At 36.3% G+C, this 21,044-nt stretch overlaps 2 protein-coding genes across 3 annotated transcripts; one reads left to right on the top strand and one right to left on the bottom strand.

Annotated features, from left to right (window-relative positions):
- The first annotated feature begins 2,375 nt into the window (after window positions 1-2,375).
- On the top strand, window positions 2,376-10,174 carry LOC109083113 (interferon regulatory factor 8-like). Its single transcript, XM_042735224.1, has 10 exons — window positions 2,376-2,502; window positions 3,428-3,484; window positions 4,306-4,428; window positions 4,840-5,020; window positions 6,288-6,433; window positions 6,663-6,747; window positions 6,870-6,920; window positions 7,010-7,414; window positions 8,916-9,028; window positions 9,552-10,174. Exons 2-10 carry the CDS (start codon window positions 3,428-3,430, stop codon window positions 9,687-9,689), a joined length of 1,299 nt encoding a protein of 432 aa, XP_042591158.1. The 5' UTR covers window positions 2,376-2,502; the 3' UTR covers window positions 9,690-10,174.
- Window positions 10,175-11,555: 1,381 nt separating this feature from the next.
- LOC109083115 (ER membrane protein complex subunit 9-like) lies at window positions 11,556-19,368 on the bottom strand. 2 transcript variants are annotated; one of them, XR_006156057.1, is made up of 7 exons: window positions 19,206-19,368; window positions 16,717-16,911; window positions 12,901-12,977; window positions 12,738-12,807; window positions 12,557-12,651; window positions 11,916-12,486; window positions 11,556-11,879 (listed from the first exon to the last, which is right to left on the bottom strand). XR_006156057.1 is itself a non-coding variant. In XM_042735225.1 (6 exons), the coding sequence occupies exons 2-6, from the start codon at window positions 16,909-16,911 to the stop codon at window positions 12,306-12,308; spliced, it is 618 nt and encodes a 205-aa protein (XP_042591159.1). In that variant the 5' UTR covers window positions 19,206-19,368; the 3' UTR covers window positions 11,556-12,305. The 2 variants fall into 2 exon arrangements, 1 of the variants encoding a protein (XP_042591159.1); XM_042735225.1 differs by having other exon boundaries at window positions 11,556-12,486.
- Window positions 19,369-21,044: the final 1,676 nt, after the last annotated feature.

Here is a 21,044-nt window from a genome sequence, read left to right on the forward strand (position 1 = left end):
CAGGTGTTTTACTTGTATTTTATGTTGATTTAGAGTTAACAAAAAAAAAGTACAATATCCTGGCAGAAAACTACTAATATTACAACTTCTGAATTGCACATGATAAATTCACAGTCATTTAAAATTGAAATATGCAATTAATCTAAATGTAAATGTTCAGTCCACATACACCACATATTATAATCTCAAGCATAAATATAAGCAAAAACACACCAACACAAACATAGTACATCAACAACTGCTTGTTTTTGTACACTAGTTTTGTGTTATCAATGTGCAAAAACACAAAAGTTACGTACAAAAAAAGTTTATTTATTACATTTTCTTGATTGTAGTTTCAGCAATACAAAACATTTCACATTGCAGTGTAAACAACACTTCACACACACACACACACACAGTTTGAAAGGTTAGAAGGCCACAGAAATGATTTCATATAGATACATTAAATTCAGATATAGAAAATTCATAAATAGACCACATGTAATTTCTATCATTTATTGTTTTGTTCTTCTCTTACCTCATGAAGCTTTAAAACTAGATCTTTTTCAGTGTAAAAAAAAAAAGCAAACACATGGTCTTGAAAAATGTAATGAAAAACACTGAGGGCTTCAAAGTGTGATTCTGGGAAAATGAGAGGAAGTAGATAGCAATGATGACTTGCAAGAACAACTCTCTCAGTTGTTTGAGAGTGTGAGAGAGAGCTGTAATGAGCTGTGTCTCATTTCTTGCATCATCAAGGCTGTCTTATTTTAGAAAAGCAACCGTTACATTCCAAAGTAAGAATGAAACTACAGTAATTATGCCTCACAGTGAATAACAGTCGATACTGGGTACACTGTACTTTGCTTCGACACACATTTACAAAGTTCTTTACGCTCTTCCATTTTGAAGGAGATTTATATGGACCACTGACCCCTTTATTTTGACAAAGGGAGTTAGTCTACTTATAAAACTCAGCCAGGTCCATATACCACAAAACATCATAACTGTGACGTGACAGAAGGTCGCACATCCTACCTAGGACACAGCCTTCGAAATGAGACACAGCTGGTGTCTTTGCCATCTTCACCGGATTTGAGAAGAGACTCATTTGGTTCCAAAAGCGTGATGAAAACAAACAACTGAATACCGAGACCACACACAAACAGGTTATGTTCAAAACCTAGAGAACAAAGAACACATAACTTGGTAAACCACAATAAAGATGAGGGCCAGAGACTGTAAGGGTGGCACAGAAACAAGACTTGACACAAAACAAAGGAGACAGAAGCAGTTGAATAAACATTTTATTTATTTTGTCATTTGCATGTTTATGCATGAAATGACATGAAATGGAAGTTGTGGTTGTTTATCTTTCCTCTTGTGATATCCAACTAAAATGCTACTTGTATGAGAAATTATTGACTGATTCTATCTAGCCTGTCATTTGCTGTTTTGCTGTGAGTCCCTGGACTGGATTGCATTATTTTGAACATATAATGACATGGGTACTACAATGTAAACATGGTTTATGAGGAAACTTCCTGTTTCCCCTATAAAACAAAAGGCTTAAAAAACATACAAAACAGCGTTTTATGAAATTCAAAAATTGCCAGTAGTTTTCTGTAAGGAGTTAAAATGGTTTGTTTGGAAAATTTCTGTTTCCCCAAATACAGCTTGTACAGTATAAAAACCTTTATGCCTATGGGGAGTCCCCATAAACCACAAATACAAGTATATGTGTGTGCTATGATGACACTATTATTGTCAAAACACTATAGCTTCAAAAATATCAAAACTGTATCAACAAGTATAAAAATAGTGTTTCAGTTGAGACTTTACATTTTTGTTTTAACTTTTATTTTTACTTATTTTTCCTACTATTTAGTATAAACACAATTGTCTATTTGTCTTGTGTATAAGCTACAGTCTATCAGGGTTTTTTTGCCTTCTGAAGACTTACATGAGAGCTCGGTATATCACGTGATTTCTGGGAAGCAGCTCTTTTATTGAAATGGTTGAAACTGGCAGAAGGGAAATTGGCTGCATGAAAATACCAAAGTGGGAGGGGTTTATCGTTTCGTTTATCGTTACTTGTGTTTGCTATGTTATGATGGCTCAGTAAAGATGTCACATAACACCTACTGATGTTGCAGTAAATAATAAACATTATTCACCGAAAGTGGCGTAGTTAACGGAGTGGGCTGTTAGAAACGTCACGTGGTAGCCTACTGAAGACTTATACATATATATATATATATATATATATAAGACTATATATATATATAATTATTTTACTGTAAACGATGTCAATGTTTGTATAGAATGCCTTGGATTTGTACATATATATTTACATATTGAAAATAATTGTGCGCAGTGAGCCGCCGAGCGCCCCCTCCAGATGTAAGTGGTATTTATGTATGAACAGCTTCGGTCGCTCCACTGATTTGCTTTCAGGGGTTTATTGTGATCGGACTGTGTTCTCCAGAACGACTGACTGTACACAGGACCGAAACTAAGGTAATCGAAACTACGAACAAACTACATTAGGATTCTCACAAAAAAATTAAATAAAAATACTGTTTTATGCGTGATTTTGTTTAACACACCGCTGTTATGCTACATTGATTTGGAGAGAACGCTTTTAAAAGAAATCGCTGAAATTATTAAATGCCTTGTTTTTTTTACTATTTGATTTTCACTCTTACGAGTTTTTAGTAAGATCATTGAATATGTTTGAAGTAGATCATAAACTGTAAGATTTACAAAACGTACTGTCACCGTTCTTTGGTAAAGCTAGACAATGGTAATAGTTTCCTATAATACACGGACAGCACAGCCTACTTAGGGCACTACCAAGGGGGCACCAGGAGGCGATTTCTATCGTGGGTGATTACCACACTAAACGAAAATATTTAAGAATCTTCTAGAGTCAAAATAATATTTAACAATCTGTGCATAATTACAATTGAGAATTGTTTTTGTCAAGCGCTTGGTTACGTCGAACCTGAGACAGAGAAAAAAACTGTCCTGATAGATGTCCAGCCAGAGAAAACATAGAGATTGTGGACTTTCATAAGATAAGACAAAAGAACAGGTTAAAGGGACCATGGCCAGATTAAAGAAACACCCAGATCAAATTAGACTAGTATGTTTGGTTACTACTGAATCGGTATTGGAAATGTCAAACATTAGAACTATGAGCCACTTTCATTCCAGTTTGATAATCAATTCTTTAATTAGTTTGACTGACTAATCCCCCCAAAAAAAAAAAAAAATTAGAGTATTATTCATTTTACATTTAAATATATCAAAAACATGGTACTTTTAAGTACTTTTTTATTAATGAATTTGTAACAATTACTCACTTCCATGAGCTGTCAATGTATGATACGCCTGATTTTCTAAAGACAAATCAGCAGCTGACAATCAATGTGTTTTTCAGATGGCATCTGGAAGGATCCGTTCCACACGACGCCTGCGTTCCTGGATAGTGGAACAGGTTTGTGTGTGTGTGTGTGTGTGTGCAGTGTGTTGAGTATTTCGGAGGATCTGAATTTATGGATTTGTATGAATACAGAACCGTTCGTGATATGAGATCCACTGGCTCCAAATCTACTGAGCTGACTACCTAGCCTGCAGAACCTGATTTTACCAAGTTCTACATGTTCCTGGACATCCTGGAATTTTTGTTGCCCCTGGAACAACATTGTGATTTACCAATCAGATTTGTAGAACCAGTTTATTGTTTAAAGTTTAGGCTTACAATCAGTGTTTGGTGCTTGTACATCAGTGCCATTTAACTATCATTTCCTCTGATTTTAGCGATTACTCATGGTTAAGATTAGGTTTAGGTGTAGGGATATGGTCAAGACAAATTTTTGGATTAAAATGTTGTTCCAGGGTCATCAAAATATGTTGACCTAGGAACACATCTAACTCCACAAAATCAGGACGTGCGCCTACCTAGATAGTAGTTTAGCCATAGGCACAAAGAGGCTCTCAGCGTTGGAGATATGCATCCTTTATGGATTAATGTTGTAATAGGTGCACTCCCCTGTCCAAAAGTTTTCTAAACCCTTAAGTTGAATCCATGAAGTCTGAACATTCCATGATTGGATGATTGAGGTGACCAGTTGAAAGTAATCATGCAATGCTTTTCTTGTAAACTTCTCATGTTTTGAAACATTCACTATTTCTGCTGCAGTTTGCTCTCTTTGAAATGTTTTATCTTATAACAGTCTCTAGTGCTTCATGGTATGCTTTTGTTTGTTGCTGATGACTTTTGGTTTGTTTCTCTATTGTGTGTGATTTGGGATGTAGGTGAACAGTGGGAAGTATCAAGGCCTAGTGTGGGACAACCCTGAGAAAACCATGTTTCGTATCCCATGGAAACATGCAGGAAAACAAGATTTCCGAACTGATGAGGATGCAGCTATTTTCAAGGTCCAAATATGTCACTATCTTTCTCTCTGTGTCCTTGTTTCTTCATTTTTTTTTACAGAATGAACAACCTCCCAAGTGTGAGTGTTAACTAGTGCAGTGGTTCCCAACCCTTGTCCTGGAGGCACGCCAACACTGCACATTTTGCGTGTCTCCTTTCTCTGACATGCCAGTTTCAGGCCTGGGAGTCTCTACTAATGAGCTGATGACCTGAATCAGGTGTGTTTGATTAAGGAGACATGCAAAACGTGCAGTGTTGGGGTGCCTCCAGGACCAGGGTTGGGACCTAGTGCAAACTCAAGCGATGATCAGTACGAATAAGAAAAGGAGTTTCATCTGTAATTTACTTATTTTAAGCATGAAAGCCATTTGAAAATTGTTGATTCAAATTTTCATTTGAACTTTTTTAATTTGGCTTGGGCAGAGTTTAAAGGGAAGCTTTTGGAGAATGGAAATTCAGACCCTGCATCCTGGAAAACTCGCCTTCGCTGTGCCCTCAACAAAAGTCCAGAGTTTTGTGAGGTCACTGAAAGGTCACAGCTGGACATCTCAGAACCCTACAAGGTGTACCGGCTCGTACCACTAGAAGAACAAGGTAACCAAGGGATGTGAAAAATATATGGATATTAGCAAGGTTGCCAACTTTAATGCATTTGGTATGAGTCACACCTTTAGGCTCTAAACGTCATTATGGCATTTTTACCACTAGCATGTGGCTTGATTGGTCTACAACAGATATTTTGGTCTAAAGTAGCTATATTCCACCAATGAAACTTTTTCCCACTCTTCACATGGTGACCATTAAAGAGCTAGCTGTCCAGGTGTCACCAAATACAGGTTACATTTTCTGTTTGGTCTGTAAATTTCACAATGTTACAGGCCACTATGGTGGATGAGTATTTTTGATTGGTTGAATATGTGCATTGTGGCATGAAAAACCACAGTAATGTCACTTACAGTAGAAAAAAAAAAAACATGTTAGTATGATAAAAGACACGTTTGAAAAAAATGACGGGACCAACGAGCAAATCACATGGAGATGCATAATCCAAGTTGTCTTCAACGTCAGATAGGTTTAATTTGGGCTGCATACTACATCAGGTACCCAAAACAGTTCTTGTGCTGTTTCATGCATTTGAGAGATTCTTTCCTTATTGCATAAATTACATTACTCTTATAGAAATATTTATATTCCACAGAAGAGTTTGTCATAATAGAGTTTGTAAAATTATCTGATACCTTTTAGGATTTAAATTACTCATATCCTTCGTGTAACAATTGCTTTTCAGTCACTCACTGTGGTCTACACGGTCATGAGAGAAGCTGTTACACAAGCAGTTTTATCTCAAATCTTCGATCTATAAGCAATTGTAATTTGCATAGAAAAAAAAAACCTCATACAGGGTTTTGCCCTTCAGACTGTGCACAAAATTAAAATGATAAAAGCAACCATTTAAGAAAAACAGGAAGCAACTTATTAGACTTTTTTTTTAACCTGGAAACTCATAGTTTGAAGAAAAGCTACTGTAAATTAATAAGAGTACAAATGATCTTTTTGAATCATCAAAAATAGTGAGGTTGGCTAGCTAGTTTGATTGTAAGGTGTCTTTCTGGAATCAGTTGTTTGTTCTTTACATTCTGTAAGTTGCTCCCTAAAGCAGTAATAATAACTATATTTATTGATTGATTGATTGATTGAATGCAGAAATAGTATTCTAAAACAATAATTAAACAAACACTCCTGACTGATTATGAAAATTATGAAAACAACTTTTATTACCAGCAAAGTGTCTAATAACTGCAATGAATATGTAAAGGAATTACTTCTTGTAATTATTTAGTTCATTTTTCTCTCACCATAGGAGTGGTGAAAGTGAAAAAAGAGAGTGGACGAAAGCCAGTGAGGAGCAGGAGAAGGAGACACAGTGAATCCGAGCCAGATGAGGAGGAGATTGCATGCCAAAAAATAATCAAAGAGGAGGTTCTTGTGCCCCAGTCCATCAACATGGTAAAAACATCCAGCACATCATAACTAATCATTGAGGAGCTATGCTGTTCATACTTTAATTAAATAGCAGTTTACAGCATGAATGTAAATAGTGAAAGCCTGTGTTACAAAAGCCTTATGTAAACACTGAGTCATGAACATGCATTAAGAGACATTTGCATTTCACAGCTTGGTTTTGTGGTGTAAAGTACTATATGAGTCTACAGTTAACTGGGCACTATGTTTACAGAGTGCACAGGAAATCATCCCACGCACAGGAAGGGAAATCACACTCCAAGCAGAGGTGGAGACAAACCTCTTGAAGACTGACAACAGTAATGTTCTAATTCTACTCTTTGAATTTTACCCTGATGTGCAACTTGCATGGCTCTTCTGTGTTTAATACTGAGGATGCAATGTGGGTGAATGATTTATTATCATTCTTCTCTTTCTTGAGACACTGAAGACATCCAGGTAAACTTCACCATTGAAGCAGTCGAGAAGAGAGGTGATTAAAAAAAGCATTTTATTTATTGATTAAAAAAAAAACGGTTTGCCAAACGGTTTCTTAAAACTCTATTGTTCTTGTTCTTTCAGTGCTGCATTCCTTCCACATAACCGTGCACTACATTGGGCAGGAGGTTCTGCGGCGAGAAATAATGGGTAACGATGTTCGGATCGCTTACCTGCCTCCCTCACCTGTCCCTCCATCTCCACCGTCTCTAAACAGCACTGGCTTCCATCGAATCCCTCTCCCAGACCCCCCGTCAGAAATGAGCTCCGACCCCAGCCTCACCCCACGTTTGACCGCTCTTAACACATTGCTGCCTTTCATGGAGAGTGGAATAGTCCTGACCTCGACAGGAGGAGGCATCTATGCCAAGCGCTTCTGTCAGGGACGGGTGTTCTGGAGAGGACCACATAACACCAGCACAGGACCCTGTAAAATGGAAAGAGCAAGCGAGCCCACCCAGCTGTTCAGCAAGGATATATTCAAACAGGGTAAGTGTATCACAAGCATATTTTGTGCACTGTATAAATAAAACGTTCCTTATAGTTCTTTGGCTTAAATGTTCATTTAAAACGGATTAGTAACAAAATAACAGAAATATCTAGAAATGTGTTGAATCTGTATGATTTGAGCTAATAAGACTGGATGGTAAATCCTTAATGAAGGATTTAGCTGTGCTGTAATTGAGGGCAAAAATGTAATAATAGGTCCTGAATAGTGGTTGACCGATATATCTGCATTTTTTAATTATCATCATCGACTGATGCCTTTTTCTGATGCGTTGATGCATTTGTGGGACTTTTATTTTGACAACGCTGAGAATGCACCCATTTTCCAACTTCATTACTTTACTGTCTGTGTTTAAGAAAGTAAACTGTATACAAAAAGTATAATGGAATTTGCTTTTATACTTTTTTTATTTATTGCTTTTATTATTAATAATAGAAAGGCAAACACTATAATACTTAATTATCTACAGTCAGCATTCAGAAAATATGCATTTCTATCATTTAAACAAGTCTTTGAATATTTAATAAACATTTAATTGCCAAAACCTTGCAAACTTCGGCAAATCCAGCTGTGAGATGCTCTGAAGTGTACATTTGTAGATTGTATAAAAATGTTATGGATGCTGAGTGCACTATTGATTACAGTGATAAATTCATTTTTTAATCAAATTTTTAACAATTTCTTTATGTGTTAAAAAGTACTATAGTAAGATTACAGAATCAAGAAGTTGCCATCTAAAGTATAAATCTGTTTATTTTACAGGTTTAATTTTTTATTAAGTTCAAATTATTCTTCATGTAATAAATTTTAATGATTTATTTTTAATTTAGTAAATCTAATGTAAAACATATATTAATTTAAATTCAGCAACTATGGATTTGATTTTTTGGGATATGATTTTGCTATCTACATTATAGTGTAATATCATATATATTGGCTTTATGTCAGCCAGCAGTCACATCTCAGACATCCTATAAAACCTGTATCAGTCAACCACTAATCATAAATGTAATGAAGGGTTTGGGTTCACAACAAATTTTTTTAATAGTTTAAATCTTTTTTAGCAGTTTCCATGTGTGTGAAGTGCTGTTGAGTTTGTTTTGGTAAAATTATGTGTTTGCATCGTGTGGAAATTGTTACAAAAATAAGAGGTGAGAATAGTGACTGATACATATTGAAGTTAGAAGAATCATTTGATTTCTTCCCTTACCATGATAGAAGATGACCCATCTCATGGCACAAGATTTTGGTCGTACTGCTCACATTTCTTCTAGAAAGTTCTTCCAATGATGCGTTAGTCTTTTAGCCCACCAATGAGCATGCCAGAGGTGACTGTGGCAAGGAGCGACAAACAGTTTTAAAGTTTACTAAATGATCTTCACACCTAAAGTTGAAATTAGAAACATTCAGTTCTTTCCTCCTCTGATTCCTTTTTTAAAACAGATTACAGTATTAATTTTAAAGTTTCTTTGTTCCTTTCAGAGTTGGATGCTTTCCGCAGTGGAGGAAAACAACCTCAAAGTGAGATCACGCTGTGTTTTGGAGAAGAGCTGTGTGATGGAGATAACATCGATGATAAACACATCATCATTAAGGTACAGACCTGATGTCAATGCAGCAATCAATTTTGTATATGGATCAAATGCTATGCTACATTTGTGCTATAAGTGGATGCAACCTTTGCTACTTTAGCAGCTTTGAAATGTTAATTCAGCAGTTTTTCATCCTTATGTTATTTCAAACACAAATTTTTTTTTGCATAATATCCAGGCTGCTTCTGTGAGACCATGAAAGTAATTTCTTCTGTTAATTTAAACACAACGCAAGTTCAAAATTGAAAATATAGGTGAAGTTATAACAACAAGAGTTTAAATCATATGAATATATCATCTTATTCACACTAGTACATAAGAAAACTTGCCACCTTGACACTTGGATCTTGCATATTTGAGACCTTTTGTGTTGCAATATATTTGAATGTTTTGAATTGAGCAGAAGCATGAATAAGAGATTTTGAGATACGGCAGACAAAAAACATTCACTTTCCACGAGAATTATTGTTTTTGGGTAAACTATTCTTATAATTTTCTTTAATCTGTATTTATTTTTTTTCTGCAGATCTCTATCCCCTGGGTTGAGTCACAGATAGAAGAGGTCAAGACCCTCAGAGACTCTATTGCAATTCTCAAAAGTTTGGCCAGCCAGTCTCCTACAGGGGAAGTGACGCTAAACATTGTTGAAGTATTGCAGCAGTAACAAACCTCTAAGATAACACTTATTGCATTCTTGTCATTAAGAATCAAAATGAAGAAAAACAACTATATATGGCATGACTTGAGACAACTTGTATAAGCGCTTTCTTGTACTGTAGGTAGTGGAAATATATATTGTAATTATTAGATGCTTCAAATATGTATCCATACAGTAGTTAAATCCATATATTTATAAGTAATATAAAATGTCGTTAGTCAGTATAGCTTTGTTTGTTTCACAGCAAAATGTTTAAGAACACAAAATATTTTGCCATTTTTTACCACTATGCATACTGTATATCATCTGCCGTTGTGGAGTCTGATGTTCAAGATGTTCAAAATCATTAAATGCATTAATAACAATGTACATGGTTAACTACAAGTGGATTGTTAAATTACGCTGTACATTTTCATCCAACGCTAATGTTTCACTGAATTTATCACTTGTTTTGTAAATAAATTAATTAAAGGCAATAAATGATGTCATCACTTGCCTTGTTCTCCGTTGTTGGCTGTCTCAGTCATAATGAAAGATACCAAGAACTTCACTATTCTTGGATTCTATCCAAGAAAAAATGAGTTTGAGGCTACTTGTTTAAAGGGATACTCAACCCCAAAATGAAAATTTTGTCATTATTCGCTTACCCCCATGTCGTTCCAAGCCCGTAAAAGCTCAGTTCGTCTTCAGAACACAATTTAAGATATTTTGGATGAAAACCGGGAGGCCTGTGACTGTCCCATAGACTGCTAAGTAAATAAAAGTGTCAAGGTCCATTAAAGGTATGAAAGTCGTTGTCAGAATACTCCATCTGCCATCAGACGTGCAATCTGTGTTATATGAAGCGACAGGAACTCTTTTTGTAAGCTAAGAAAACAAAAATAACGACTTTATTCAATAATTCATTTTGTCAACGGTCTCCTCTGTGTCTCTCCATATCACCGTATGCTGTGTATGCTCTTCTGTGTCATCTGTGCCACAATTTAAAATCAAAGCTAAATACATGTAGAAACAGCGCATCCTTGTGGCAGGATGGTCACAATCACATGCATCTGTGCAGGCTCACAGAAACACATCTGTGTGACAGTAGGTGTCCCTATAGAGACTTGCAAAGAGGAGATATTTTTGTAGGCCAAAACCTGGAAAGGAGTATTTTAGCACTTCCAGCTTCATAGTTCTGAAGTCAGTGGATTTTTTTGAATGTTTCATTTTTATTTATTTATTTTTTGGCTAAATACTGTAGATGAAATAAGATCTTTGGTATAAGAAAAAGAAAAAACCTTTTTTTCTAACTCCTCCTAGGCCATTGATCTGATCTTCACCAAATTTCATGCATAGCAGCTAATGACAATATTGAAAACAAGTAATCAAAAAGTTATTGATTTATCAAAGCGATGTAAATTGACTTGAATCTCCTGACTTCAGTGTACAAACTTAACAAAACTTGACATACATAGACCACAGGATATTTTGAGGACACAATCCAAGTTGCAAAGGAACTGCACCTATAGGGTCTTAATAATGTCATAATGTTTGTGATTTAATGCCCCTCTGGAGGGTACTCCAGAAAGCAGGCTTAATTTATTGTGAGATTAACACTGAAATGATTGCACTGTGATTTGATTAAACTAAACTTACTTGAGGCTATCGGTTCCAAAACAAAACTTTGATTTTACTTGAATCAACCCGATTTGTAACCCAAAGAGCAAATTTTTGCTCCCTTGAAGGGAACTGTGTAAAGGGGACGCTACACAAAGTGTCCTGAATTAGATTGGGGGGGAAAAGGAATGTAATTAAAAGAATGCTATTAACCAACCCATGTCATAGCCAGTTGTCTTTCATTGCATGGACCAAAAAAAAAAAATCACTGAGAAATTTTTCTACATATTTACTTTCATATTTCTTTATGTTATTTTTATGTTCCACAGAAGAAAGTTAGTCATACAGGTTAGGAAACGCAAACGTCAGTAGTGCTGCAGTGGGGAAAAAAGGCATCAGAACAAATATAAGCTTCAGACAGACCTGAAGATCCACATCTTGTGGGACACACCTCACATGACTCATACACTCACACTACTCTGAGCACTGATTTGCTCTCATTTTGCTGGAAGGAATCATCTAAATTATTAGAGACTTCTAACCTTCATACAGTTAAAGCTAAATACTAGACTACTTCATGACAACATAAAATAAAATCTCTTTTTTTCATATTAAGTCTGTAAAATGGAGAACCCCATGTAATGACAGCACCTGAGGAACCATACATAGTTTTCTTACAGATAACTTTAATGTTTAGATAGACGGATAGATAGATCTTATAAAGCAAACAAATTAATTGCTTATTGTTAAATTATTAAAATAGAACTGGCATCAAAGTTATCAAAGTAAGAAAAAAATATGCTGCTTGTATCACGAGTCCACCTCAATGTAAGTTTGTGTTTATTTTTAGGGTCAAAGCACCAAATCATACCAAACAAAAGAAAATGTTTCTTTTTGCATATCTAAGGACATCATTTATATCATATAGCTAAATGTGTCAAAATAAAATAATGTGTCAAATAATCTTAAAAACACTATTAGAGGGGAAGAAAACTATGACGTGAGAAGATTTAGTCTATACAGTTAAACATTTCCATTGGCTGGGGAGATCAGCTCCATGATCTTGGCATTGAGTTTCTGATTGGTCCAGTCTTTTGTGATGTCATCCAAATGGCTGTCAAAGTCCACCAATAGCGTCTGATCACCAGAGCTGAACAGCTGATTAACTATGGAACAGGTTTCTTCCCACTGTCGAAGCATTATTCTAAGGAATACACATTTCATTAACTGCACTGTAGCGTTATCATCAACAAATTTTTTGAGATTTGTCTTACGTGTGTTTGTCTTTGAGAGCCCAGCGGGCGTCTTTACGCTCATACATCACGATCGGAGGAACACGGCAGCCTGGAAACATCTTTTCTCCATCAATCTAAGGAAGAGGGAAAAAAAATTCCTTTTAAAAAAAAAAGGACTTTTCCAATAAACTTTTGCACCAAGTGACATTTTCTAAATTACCATAAGCAAAACAGCATTGTTACACTGCTCGAAGATCTTCTCTGCAATCTTCAACGCACATGGTGTAGGGCTGGAAACAAAACAAAAAAAAGAAAAGTAAGAGAAAAGCAAAATGCAGAGAAAATAAGGAACTTGGGTAAGATGAAAAAAGATGGAGGAGTACCTGCTGTCTGAGACGCAAGCATTGGCTTGATAATATCCCACAATCCTTTGCTGCGTTTGTGAACACCAAACATCGACCTACAACAGGAAATATTGACATGTATTCTATAAAAAAGCATTTAAATTGTATTATTTTTACTTTTAATCATTTAGCAGGGGCTTTTATCCAAAGAGACTTACAAATGAGAAATACAATGTCATGCTGTTAATGCTGCTATAATATTGAACATTCTATGTACCGTACTGACCCGAATAGAAGACAACCATGATTATAAGACGACACCCCCCCCACCCCTTTTTCAGATGTACCTTTTGGAAAAAGGCTTTTTGAAAACCAAATCTTGTTTTTTTTCTCTCTCTCTGTAAAACATATTTTGTTCTTAAATTATTTTCATATTGCATATTTTTCCTGTTTTAATTTTTGTTTTGAAAGTGTGGTAAATACTGGCAAAATATACCAACAATAATCACATTTAAAAATATACACTTTTTGATATACCATAAAAATAACAGGTAGCCCATTTGAATTATATAACATTTAGTCCATCCAATTTTATTAATAGTAGAAGTGAAATCTTATTGTAGTCTTCAAATCTGGGTACTTTTTTATGTTTTAAAATCACTTACAGAGAAAGTTTGGTGTGTTTGTTCAAGTCTAGACCCTGGCCTGAATATAAGGCTGCATTTTTTTCAGATGTATTTCCAAGAAAAAAAAACATTGTCTTATATTCGGGTCAATACGGTACAATTATTTCAAACATAATAAAAAGAGAAAAGAATCAAAAATGTAAATACTGGATATTTCATATCAAACAAAAGAAAATGTTTCTTTTTGCATATCTGGGGACCTGGGGTTGGCGTTTCCGTATGGCAGAGTATGGCAGTTGCCATACCCTAGCCCAGTCAGGTGTGCCGTGGAAAATTATTCAAACTTCATATCTCTATTATATTTCGTTATTATTATTTTATATCGGAGGGTTTTACAAATATTTAACCCATGATAAGCATTAAAAATAACTTCTCAGTAAAACTTTGTAACGCCACTGTATCCTCAAACCCGTCTTCATTCAGATTGACGTGCCGCACACAGCCTGGAGGAGGGAGACAGAGCTCCGCTTGTTCGCAATTCATGGGTAAATAAATAACTGATGTTTGAATAAGTACAGTGTTTTCTTTTTCATTACATTAGATCAGAAAAGGCTAATATTTTGGTTAGTTGGGCCAGTGTGTGTTGTGACTGACAGCACCCGGCACCTGATTGAGAAATGTCATGCCCCTCATAGCCGCCTGCTGCAAGCTTCAGTTTAAATATGGCGTCAAAATCAAATCAATTTGAGCTCGATTCAAACCCAGATGATTGTAACCACTCTAAGCTTGTCTGCCTTGGGAAAACTAATGCGTCTCCGACATAGTGATCACACTCGTCTTCTCTAGTTCAGCTCAACCAGGTCTTGTCCCATTCGTCGATCTTTGTGATATCACAAATCCCGGAAAATATGTGTTGTAGTGATTTCTGTTAAATAAAATATCTCCTTTTGAATTGGAATTTGAGCTTTGTTACTTTGCAGGTCTTTTTTATGCTCAAACAGCAACATTACAGACTAACTAAAGTTTAAAAAGTTTAAAAAGTGAAAAAGCATAATAGCACCCCTTTAACAGTATATTGGCTACAACTAGATGGCAAATAACCTACTTCTCCGGTAGGTGATGCACCGGATATTTAAAACCTACAAAAGTATCATGAGATTTTGGCTAAGTGTATTAAACAACAAGAAAAACTAAGCACCTATATAACTAAAATAAACGTTATATAACCTGTAAAAGTTGATGAAAGCGTATTATGCGATGCACATGCTGCCTCAGATGCAGTGGTTCTACTGACAGACAAAACACAGATCTCCTTCATTCACTGGTCAAAAACTCAATTTGAGCTTGATTTTCATGTAATATTAAGTTCAAGTAGGCTATCTAATACAACAGCAACACTGATGATGCAGTGTTTAATTACTGAAATGCCACGCCCGGCCTGCCATACCCTATGGTGGGGACGGTTCGGGTTGACCAGTATCTTATCGAGAATGGTAAGAGTAAAAGAGGGGTGCTTGCCATTCTAGTCAATAGCAACCCTTGTCATATTATGGTTAGGGAGTGGATATGTTGCCCGGACATTGAACTATTAGCTGTGTGGCTTCGGCCTTATTATCTGCCCAGAGAGATTTTACATGCCATTGTAGTAGCTGTATATATTCCACCATCAGGTAACTCGAAGTCGGCGAGCAGCGTTATTCATAATATTACATCACAATGGCAGACCATACATCCGAATGCTATAATCACCATCTTGGGTGACTTTAATCACATTACTACGGAAAAAACATGGCCAACTTTCACAAAGTATCTAAACTGCCCAACCAGAGAAGAGAGTACACTTGATTTAATGTATGCAAATGTGAAGAATGCATACGGTTCGTCCCCCTCCCTCCACTGGTTAGGTCAGACCACAATTTGGTGTACCTCAGCCCCTGTTATAGGCATCTGGTTAAGAGCAAGCCTGTGACCACCAGAATCGTGAGGAGATGGACGGATGAGGCTTATAAGGCACTTCAGGCTGGTTTTGATGTTACTGACTGGCAGGCTCTCTGTGAGCCATACGGAGAGGATATTGATGGACTCACAGAGTGCATCACCGATTATATTAATTTCTGTGTTGACTGCACCATACCATCAAGCTCAATCCTTTATCCCAACAACAAGCCATGGGTAACAAATGACATCAAGGTCATCTTGAATGTGAAGAAGAGAGCATTTAGGGAGGGAGGCAAATGGGAGGTGAAGAGAGAGCAGAGGGAACTGAAAGTTAAAATTAAAGAGGCTAAAGACAATTATAGGAGGAAGTTGGAGAGGAAGCCTCGGCAGAACAATTTAAGAGAGGCTTGGAGTGGCATGAGGACTATCACAGGTTTTCAAAGGTCCATCAGTGGAGGTGTTGGTGGTGGTGTAGAAAGGGCCAATGAACTTAATCTGTTCTGTTATAGATTTGATGTTTCTGTCCTTCCTCCCCAGGACTCCTCTGTTTTTCCACCATCATTAGCTACTCAACTCTTAGATTTTTTGTTTATGTCCTTCCTCCCCAGGACTCCTCTGTTTTTCCACCATCATTAGCTACTCAACTCTCGGAATCACATGATAGGTAAAAATTGATAGCCTGAATGCACTGTAAGTCGCTTTGGATAAAAGCGTCTGCTAAATGCATAAATTTAATTTTCCTCCCCAGGACTCCTCTGTTTTTCAGACATCATTAGTTATTCAACTCTCGGAGTTTTAAAGTGGGTATAGAATAATAGGTTTCATGCATTGTTATGTTATTATTGATAGAGTAGTTCTGCATCCATCATATCTCCATAAAGTCTTTGAGGAAATGGCAGAGCTCCTGGAGGCACGGCATGGGTGCAGCACTTGAGCACCGAATGCCTACAAAACAGACATTTGATGCCGTTTCACTTACCATCTGCAGTTTTGAATCATGACCGGGATCTTTTATAGCTGGGGATATGAGCATGTCACCAAAGCAAAATCATTTTAGTTGAAGGAAGTCCAAATTGTTTCACCAATTCTCATTGAACAAATTTGCATTCACAATCTTTTTAAATCTTAAAGCTAATGACACAATGACTTTTTATACACATTCACTACGCTTGTAGTTCTGAAATGAAAATTATATCAGAGATAAAAACAATTGTTGCAATAACTGGATGGCAGTTAAGTGCAGCGACATGACAATTTTCCTACTTCATATCTTCACTAAAGGTGCACTCACCTGTGTAAGAGCGAGCTGTGTGATTGGAGCCAGAGACAAGTGTGAGTGGAGCAGTGGCACACAATCTGTGATACATACAGCTGCTCCTGCTGGACTGGAGGACAACAGCAGGCCGTTCACACTGCTGCGAGGAAACTGACTTGCATGTAGGTACATTTTGGCATAAGCCAGACAGGACAACTCCACCTCACCCATCTGAAAACAACCCAGAGGCGGGAAGAAAAGAGTCAGAATTTAATTAGGTCATAACTAGTAGTTGCAAGCAGGTGTGGTTATTCAGGAAATTTAAGTAATTTTTTTGTGTATGTAAATATACCCTAAAATATGCTGGGTTAAAAACAACCCAACATGGGTTATTTGGCAACCCAGCACTGGGTACATATTGGACAGAACACATGCGGAGTTATTTTGACGCAGCTGGTTGGGTTAATTGTATTTACCCAACATGCTGGGTTGTTTTATTTAAGTCAACTATTGTTTAAAAATTATTATATTACTGGCTTTAAATGGGCTGGAAATTAGAAATCACATTCAGGATTACAAGAGGCAACAGCAATAATCAAAAGATAAAAAAATTTTATCATTTTATAAAGCAAGTGGACAAATTTAAATAATATTTGAATTTTTTTATTTTATTAAGGAATAGTTTACAATATTACATTTAAACTCATTTAACAAGCATTTTAGAAATAAAAATGTACAATTTTTTAAGTGTATTCAACCGTTCTCTGTAATCACTTTTCACTGAAATAGCGCTAATTCTCATGCCGGTGTGTTTCTAATGTCTGTGTCGGCGATGTATTGGTGTTCCATATGGGGTGCTGTTAAATTAGGGGTGCTGTGTAGTTTTTAATTAGGAGTTGTGTTTTGCTGTGACGGACTCCTTAACCTGCCCATAAACAAACAGTACTGAGATTAGAGAACATATTTAAACATCAAATTAAATTAAATTCAGTATTATAACAAATAAAATCAGTTTATATTATGCAAGGCAAAAGGCGCAGCCGACATCTCGTCCTTATGTTGCGTTGCCTAAAATAATATAATTTACAGCACAGTAAACACTTAATAATAAAATGTATACAAACCTTTGTTTCACTGAAGAAGTGCACCAAATCAGTGGCGCTGAGAACCGCTCTCTCCTGTAGTGGATGCAAAAAGCCAACACACTGACTGTAACTCAGCAGCTGGGTTGTTTCGTTGGAGACAGGCTCAACCCAACGGTTGGGTAGAAAAAATAACCCAGTATTAAAAATTACCCAGCAGCTTAGTTACAGAAAAACTACCCAGCACCTGGGTAAAAAATATTAAAAATAACCTAATAAAATGACCCAACAAGCTGAACCCAGCATTTTTTAGAATGCAGAAAAACTACCCAGCACCTGGGTAAAAAAAATATTAAAAATAACCCAATAAAATGACCCAACAAGCTGAACCCAGCATTTAGGTTAAAAAATACCCCAGCATTTTTTAGAATGGAGAAAAACTACCCAGCACATGGGTAAATTTTTTTTTAAAAACGACCCAATAAATTGACCCAATAGGCTGAACCCAGCAGAGTGTAGCCTTTGTCTTATAACAGGGATGTAAAATTGTCTTTGTGGACCTGGTACAGATGAATCCACTGATCAGTATTTTTCTTTGTCTATGTGTTTGATGATCATAAATATGGCCGACTGCAGATGAGCAGAAAATGTCACATGGCTGAAACAGATGAATGAGTAGTCCTATGATTATCTATAAATAAATATTTAAAATTCAGTGTGCTCCTTACACAAAGTTGAACGAATCAAACTGTTTGCAAGCTGTTTGTGTTGATATGGGTTTTTCTGTAGGTAATCCATCCATTTTAACACCACAATCCAACAGCATAAAGGATAGATGAAACTGAATGTGTGTAATATGTGTTAGCCCTGTGATGGACTGGCCATCTGTCCAGGGTGTTTCCCTGCCTTCAGCCCGAGATGCTCCAGCATCCCTGCTACCCAACACTGGACAAGCAGGTTGTTTGGAAGATGGGTGAAAGGATGCAAAATGACTAAACATGCTTAGTCCAAGCTAATTAAAACAAACTGCCCACTAAATCAATCCAGGAAGGGGTCTTTCTAGATTTTGATACTGCAATCCTCAAAATATATGCCAGCAAAGGAATTACCTGCTTATGGGACAAACTGCCCACTAAATCAATCAAGAAATTGGTTTTTGTAGGTTTTGGAACTACCTGCTTATGTGAACGCTAGTATGCTCGACGTTCACACAGGTTGGTACTTATAATTTCTAACGCCTTGATATATTTCTGAGATTAAATTTTATTGGGATAAGAGCTGGATTTCAACCAAGTCTTTCCACACTATGAAGAAACGTGAGTACGGGATTAAACTCGCTTGATATGACGATAAACGACTGAGTGATAAATAACTGACGTAAGCAATACAATGTACATCTATGAATCGTTGAACAAAGCCGCTTTATTCTAAAAATACACTTACCGTTGTGTGTTTTTCCTTTTCAGTAATCAAATATGAAATCCCAATAATTAAATCAAACACATTAAAACACGAATATTTGACTGTTTACTTCATAAGAACTTGAAGGAAACGGACATGGCGATAACGTCAGCGTCCTTTTCTTCGTGACGCAAGTGCTCTTGCATATGTCGCACGCTACTGACGCGTACAGGTCCTTAGTGGAACACATCCATAATCCAATCAACTGTATCTTGTGTTCCAAGGCTTTAAACTGCAACTCAATAAATTACAACAAAAAATGTTGCATCAATGTTAAAGTGATAGTTCACCCCCCAAAAAATCTAAATTCTGTCATTAATTACTCACCCTAATGTTGTTCCAAACCCGTACGACCTTCATTCACAAATTAAGGTATTTTTGATGAAATCGAGAGGTGTAATCAAAATGAAAAATAAAAAATAAATTAAAAAAAAGCATTAAAGGCATTCAATATCCAAACTTAAATTATTATAAAAGGAAAGGTTGGTCTCTTTTTAAAGAAGACACCGGCGCGATCACTTCAACTGTTTCCTTATAGCAGCAGAATCAATTTTAAACACTTATTGTCTTATTAATAATGCATTACTGTATAAAGGTCTGCTTTTATTTGTGTACACTCACAATGAAAACAAAACATTGTACTTTTGTAAAATAAAGAAAACAATTGGATGTCGCTTTCTGCCATTTGAGTTTCCTTTCTGTAAAACGAATTAAGCCTGTCACAAAAATGAACTGAAACTCAGCATATAAAGGCTACGTTACCTGTTGCACTGTTTTTTTCCCTTGTTTATCTGTAAAATAAATCAAATATATTTCAAGAATTTATTCCTTGTATGTATGTACTGCAGATTATATATATATATATTTAACCTTATGTAATAATATTTAGTATTTTCACATCTAGTTGGAAAAATTTTAATTGACATCTGTGTACCGTTCAACCACTAGTATTTATATGTAGGTATGTACAGGTACTGGTCATATAATTAGAATATCATCAAAAGGTTGATTTATTTCACTAATTACATTCAAAAAGTGAAACTTGTACAGGTCCTTCTCAAAAAAAAATTTCATATTGTGAAAAAGTTCATTATTTTCCATAATGTAATGATAAAAATTAAACTTTCATATATTTTAGATTCATTGCACACCAACTGAAATATTTCAGGTCTTTTATTGTTTTAATACTGATGATTTTGGCATACAGCTCATGAAAACCCAAAATTCCTATCTCAAAAAATTAGCATATCATGAAAAGGTTCTCTAAACGAGCTATTAACCTAATCATCTGAATCAACTAATTAACTCTAAACACCTGCAAAAGATTCCTGAGGCTTTTAAAAACTCCAAGCCTGGTTCATTACTCAAAACCGCAATCATGGGTAAGACTGCCGACCTGACTGCTGTCCAGAAGGCCATCATTGACACCCTCAAGCGAGAGGGTAAGACAAAGAAAGAAATTTTTGAACGAATAGGCTGTTCCCAGAGTGCTGTATCAAGGCACCTCAGTGGGAAGTCTGTGGGAAGGAAAAAGTGTGGCAAAAAACGCTGCACAACGAGAAGAGGTGACCGGACCCTGAGGAAGATTGTGGAGAAGGACCGATTCCAGACCTTGGGGGACCTGCGGAAGCAGTGGACTAAGTCTGGAGTAGAAACATCCAGAGCCACCGTGCACAGGCGTGTGCAGGAAATGGGCTACAGAGAAGCAGCACTGGACTGTTGCTCAGTGGTCCAAAGTACTTTTTACTTAGTACAAATTTTGCATGTCATTCGGAAATCAAGGTGCCAGAGTCTGGAGGAAGACTGGGGAGAAGGAAATGC

Source organism: Cyprinus carpio, chromosome B12 (genome assembly GCF_018340385.1).
Source record: "Cyprinus carpio isolate SPL01 chromosome B12, ASM1834038v1, whole genome shotgun sequence".
Taxonomy (NCBI): domain Eukaryota; kingdom Metazoa; phylum Chordata; class Actinopteri; order Cypriniformes; family Cyprinidae; genus Cyprinus; species Cyprinus carpio.

What these genes read in the sequence shown, in the direction of transcription:
- LOC109083113 (XM_042735224.1), top strand. Translation starts at nt 3,428, where the DNA reads ATGGCATCTGGAAGGATCCGTTCCACACGACGCCTGCGTTCCTGGATA. An exon ending in CGTACCACTAGAAGAACAAG is followed by an intron (nt 5,021 to 6,287) that starts GTAACCAAGGGA and finishes CTCTCACCATAG; the next exon opens with GAGTGGTGAAAGTGAAAAAA. An exon ending in CCTCTTGAAGACTGACAACA is followed by an intron (nt 6,748 to 6,869) that starts GTAATGTTCTAA and finishes CTCTTTCTTGAG; the next exon opens with ACACTGAAGACATCCAGGTA.
- LOC109083115 (XM_042735225.1), bottom strand. Translation starts at nt 16,911, where the DNA reads ATGGGTGAGGTGGAGTTGTCCTGTCTGGCTTATGCCAAAATGTACCTA. An exon ending in CACAGCTCGCTCTTACACAG is followed by an intron (nt 12,978 to 16,716) that starts GTGAGTGCACCT and finishes TTCCTGTTGTAG; the next exon opens with GTCGATGTTTGGTGTTCACA. An exon ending in GCTTGCGTCTCAGACAGCAG is followed by an intron (nt 12,808 to 12,900) that starts GTACTCCTCCAT and finishes TTTTGTTTCCAG; the next exon opens with CCCTACACCATGTGCGTTGA.